The 5270-nt window shown below is 43.5% G+C and overlaps 1 protein-coding gene across 1 annotated transcript; it reads left to right on the top strand.

The window, feature by feature from the left end:
* The first annotated feature begins 835 nt into the window (after nt 1-835).
* On the top strand, nt 836-1816 carry CCDC166 (coiled-coil domain containing 166). Its single transcript, XM_067560037.1, has one exon. It carries the CDS (start codon nt 836-838, stop codon nt 1814-1816), a length of 981 nt encoding a protein of 326 aa, XP_067416138.1.
* The last annotated feature ends 3454 nt before the right edge of the window (nt 1817-5270 follow it).

The following is a 5270-nucleotide window of genomic DNA, read 5'->3' as shown; positions in this document are numbered from 1 at the left end:
CCCTGCCCATCCATCATCATTGACACATAGAGCTTACCCTGTGATGTCATGATATTCTGTCACCCTGGATACATACAACTTTCAAGAGATGCCAATCACACCAGTGTTTTCAACTCCTCACTTCATGGCAAAAGCTACACAGCTGCTAACTGCCTCTAGGGTCTGATTGTCAGAGGTTACTATCCTACTAGTTCCTGGGAGTTCAGTGACAGAGAAACTACCTGAAGGTTTATTAAGAGTTCAGGAGTGGGAGAGAAGGTAGGACAATTGAGGTCAGAGATTTTCAGACATATGCTTCTGACCTTTGGAGGCTCCCTTGGAGCTCTGGATCCTGGGGCTTTACTTCCTTCACATGCCTGGAAGCATTCTAGTTCTCAGTGACTCCCTTCCTTTCCACACACAGGGAATATGACCCTTACAGTCATTCATCCGTTCTCCCACACTCACACAGCTCTGCCAAAGTCCCTCAGACCTGACCTACAGGCCCCCTGCTATTCCAGCCCTGGGCTCTCTACCACCCTGCTATTCCAGTTGTACTCTCCCCAAGTCACAGCTTTCCTGATATCTCTCAGTACTGCTATTCTAGTCCTGGCCACACACTCCCTCCCCAACATCCTCTCCATACACACACAAATTCAACCTGAGTAAGAGACCAAACATGAAAAATTTCAGGCCAACCAGTTAAAGGCTGCCAAAGTTACAAGCAGTTAAAAACAGGAGGTTATGATTGGAAGGGTTAGACAACCTTAAAATAGGTGTTCCTAGTTGCTACCTACAATATATAACCTCCCATCCTGTTGTATTTTGCCAGAAGCCTGGTATCCCAGCACTGAATATGGCATCCAAGAAAAAGAAGCAAGAACAAAAAGCTAAAGATTTTGGAAAAAGTAAGCAAGGAACAAACAGAAAGGAAGGTGATATATCCAAGGCAAGGAGCAGCACAGAACCATTTGTCAAAGAGAGAGAGCAGTATCTGCAGGAAGAATATAAGATCCTGACTGAGCATGTGAACATGTACATGAAGAGAGTAGACCACTTCCTATGGGAGAATGAGTTCCTGGATAAGGAGGCCCAGAAGATTCAGGAGGACAGCAAAGCCTACGTGACCTATATAACCAAACACACTCAGAAATGCCAAAATGCTATCATTACACTAAATGACCAGAACCACTTTGATCTGGCCCAGGTCCGGAAACAGAAGGAAGAGTTGACCTCACAGTACACAGACAAGCAGAAGGAGGTGAGGAATCAGTTGATGGAGATGGAGACAAAGCATTCTCTTATGAACAAGGAGGTTGAAGACTTGCAGCCCTTCAAGGACCTACAGTTGGAACAGCTGAGCAGAATCAAGGAGCTGGAGAAGGAACTGCTGATCACAAAAATCCAGCACTCAGAGCAAATGCACAAGGTCAAGAGCAGATTCCTGCAAGCAAAAGCTGAATATGAGCAGGACTCTCATCAGAAATTTCAGTCTCTGGCCAAGAGAGCTGAAGAGGAAGCTGTACGCAGTCTAATCCAGCACACCAAGCAGGTGAAAGCAGAGAATTGGCGACTGCACCATGAACTGCTCAGCCTCATCCGTCGCTCACGCATCCTCAAAACCTTCAAGCTTCAACTGAGGGAACAGCAACAGCAGCTCCTTCGGGAGCACCATTATAGCCAAGACCTCGCACATATGCGCCATTGGTTAAAGCACTATGGGGCACTGGGCTCAAACAAGGAAGTCGACAGTCCTGGCAGCTCCTTCAAAAGCATCACATCAGCCAAGATCAGACACATCCCTACTTCCCTCACTAGTGCCAAATCATCAAGTTAAGGTTAAACTTAACTTTCATAGTTAAGTGACATTTGAAACTGCAATCCCTTTCTCCACAAAATAAGTAACTAGAATTTCTCTCCCTGGAGAGAGACTATGATGATCAAAAATTGATGCTTTCCCACCATCAGATAAAATTATTGGATTAAAAAGAGACAGGGAGGGGATCAAGAGAAGTACAATAAAAAATAAGTAGAAAAGCCAAGAATTTCTTGAGTACAGACACTTTTTTCTGATGGCATAATTGATCTAATTAATTAATCAACTAATTGATTAATTACTCAACTAATATTATGGGCCAGATCCTCTGCCCCACTCTAATTCCTCTGCATTGCTTTGTTGGTGTAAAGAGGCCATAGAGATGGATTCTCTGGCCAGTAGAGGAATCCTTAAATGGCACAGTGCAGACATATCTAAAAGGATATTTTGTGGCTATTGCGGAGATGTAGTCATCCCATGCTGTATTTGCACACACTGCAGACTTGAACTATTAAAAGTCTGCTGTCCCCATCTACTCCATTTTTCCAAACCCAACTACAAGTCACAGAGGTAGAAAGTCAAAAAGAAACCTTAAATTATGTAATCCCCAAACCACTGTTCAAAAGAGGGAAAATAAATAACTAAACAAATGAGCAGCATGTAGAGGCATTTATAGTAGACAAATCCCTTTCACATCGCACAATGTAACCAAAATCAAGCTATTCAGCCTTTGGACATAAGCTACAAATACCAATAAAAGACAATATTCACTGACTTCCCCATTTAACTGTTCCTGTTAATTGTTATCTTCCCTGATCATCTCATCTGCAAAATTGCTGACAATCAATCTATCTCTGATAGTCTAAAGTCTTTCAGGTACATCAATACTTCCTGATCTTCAGTGATCCTTCCTGATCTTCCTCAGTAGTCCCATTAGCAGGGGCTATGACTTCCATTATGTCTGCATTCTCACAACAAGAGTATTCTATCTCTTATGGCTGTTTTGTGGTGCATACCACACATCAGGAGTATCCTGCTAACTTTTTCTGTGACATACAGTAATGTGTCAATAGTGTGATGCAGATAGACACATCTCATTTTCAGAAAACCAAACACCCTCTTGATAACCATTCTGGCAAACCTGAGGGCACTATCGTACCTTTGCTGTCCTCTCAGCTCATGTGTTAATGTGCATTACTTGTTGAGGAGCCAGGTTTCCAGGAGGTGACTTTTGTCTCCTGAAAAAAGAGAAAGAAAAACAAGAATTGGCTGGGCTCAACTGATCCACAAGGTCTGATCTATTCCCCAACCTATAAGCAGTCCCTTGGGAGTGACTCTTTTAGTGTGCTGGGCCCCAAAGACCCACACAGTTTCACAGGGGCAGGCCCATGGCCTCCAAGACTGGGCCTTCAGGCACCAGAGATCCCTGTCTCTCTCCATAGTCCTTGCAGCTAATCCAGCCAAGCCAGACTTCTGTGGGAGACTTGTACTGTTCCCCTTCAGGGCACAATGTTCTCAGTGAGTATTTTCAGTGACCGCAGGCAGCCTTTTCAAAACAATTAATCACCTGGCATACAGAAACTGAAAGTCCTTAGGTTAGCAAAAAGAAATAAAAGTTAAGATATAGTCTATCTGGTCAAGCCAGTGCAAACAGACAGCCACATTGCTATGGCCTCCATTCCAGGCTCTGTCTCCCAGTCTCTTTGTAAGATCCAGGTGAGAACAACTGAACCTCTCTCTCGCTCAAAAAACCACTTTTATTCCACTCCCAACACCTCTCAGTCATTTGTTTTCAGGCAGAACCACACTGAGGGCATGTCTACACTACAAACTTAAGTCGATTTAAGTCTGTTATGTTGAATCTTTTAAGTGCTTGTATTGAGAGAGAGAGAAACCAGCACAGGAACACAGAGAACTGCAACACAGGGAGTGTCTTTATTGAACTAACACTAAAACCAGCCAGGACTGGTTGAGCTATCCCCTAATAGTCTAACTCTATTGCTATGGCAACAAGCTAAGATCTGTTCCTACAGCAACGTAGGCAATTAGGCAAGACACAAAATACACAACATATTCCTCTCCCCTTAATGAAAACCCCCATTTAACAGAACAATCACTAAACTAGGGAATGAGGGTAGACCGCCTCATTTCCCAGCTAAACCCTGAGGATTATTCTATCCCTTAACGTGGGTTTGCTCTAGCTAAAGATCCAACCGTTGAGGAGGCCTTCTCTCTCTAGGTGGATTATGTCAGATTTCTGGTGTTCTTGCACCAGAAGGTGTTACTGGTGCACGTCTAACAATGGGCTTAAGACTTTTAGCTTGAACAGGTGAGGATGTTGTATCTGCTCGAACATGGGAGGGGCTATATCTGCTGCAGAGGTGGATGGAGAAGGGGAGTCAGGAACAGGTGACTCTTGACTTGATGATATCTCACCTGTAATGATAAGGTCAGGAAATTCAACAGGAGAAGTGTCCTTGGGACATGTATGACCTGGCGACAACTGCTCTACATGCTGCCGCCAGGTGACATCATCTGCAGTCTAGACAGTGTAGGAAACAGGTCCTGTTTTGACTGAATTGACTGATGTGATTGCAGAGCCATTGACCATCATTTCTGAAAACTTGTGGATGAGGAAACATGTTAAAAGCAGAGGTACTTTTGTCTCTAGAGCTCTCCCTTGTAATCCATCTATGATCAAGCAACTGACAGACTGCCCACAGGGCAGGTGAGGGGGGAGCTGGCTGAGGGAGTCAGCCAGCCTGTGTGGTAAGATTAACCATCAAAACCATTAAAGGTTTTTAAGCTGCGGCTTGACAAAGCCCTGACTGGAATGATTTAGCTGAGGTTAGTCCTGCTTTGAGCAGGGGGTTGGACTAGATGACCTCTTGAGGTCCCTTCCAACTCTAATATTCTATGATTCTATGTTCAAAGACTGTAAGGCTACTGAAGTGTTAAGTTTAGTTTAGAATGCGATTTGTTTTATTTCCTCCTGATCAATTTTACTCATATCGAACGAAGTGGGTTTCTGCCCACGAAAGTTTATGCCCAAATAAATTTGTTAGTCTTTAAGGTGCCACAGAACTCTCGTTGTTTTGCTGAAAACAGACTAATGCGGCTACCCCTTTGGAAATCTTACTCATATTATTTTGGTTTATAATCACTTAAAAACTTCTTGTACTTAATAAACTTATTTGTTTGTTTTATCTGAAGCAGTGCATGTGGTTTGAGTGTGTATCGAGACTTCCTTTAGAGTGACAGAGCTGTTGCATATCAATTTCATTGATAAATTGACTAACCTATGAACTTGCAGAGTTCAATAGGAAGCACTGAACTCTGTAAGACGGCATTTCCTAGGGTTGCATCTGGGACCGGAGATATCGGCTGGGGGTCATTTATTGCAGAATCCCACAAATGGCTAGCCAAAAGCACTCACTCACTAAAATAGGAGCTGCTTATCGGCAGGAGGCTGTAA

This window comes from Emydura macquarii, unplaced genomic scaffold (genome assembly GCF_026122565.2).
Source record: "Emydura macquarii macquarii isolate MOO-44397 ecotype Brisbane River unplaced genomic scaffold, CSIRO-AGI_Emac_v2 contig_2246, whole genome shotgun sequence".
Lineage (NCBI taxonomy): Eukaryota > Metazoa > Chordata > Testudines > Chelidae > Emydura > Emydura macquarii.
The sequence above is the reverse complement of the archived record's forward strand: the minus strand, read 5'-3'. Positions and strand labels throughout refer to the sequence as shown.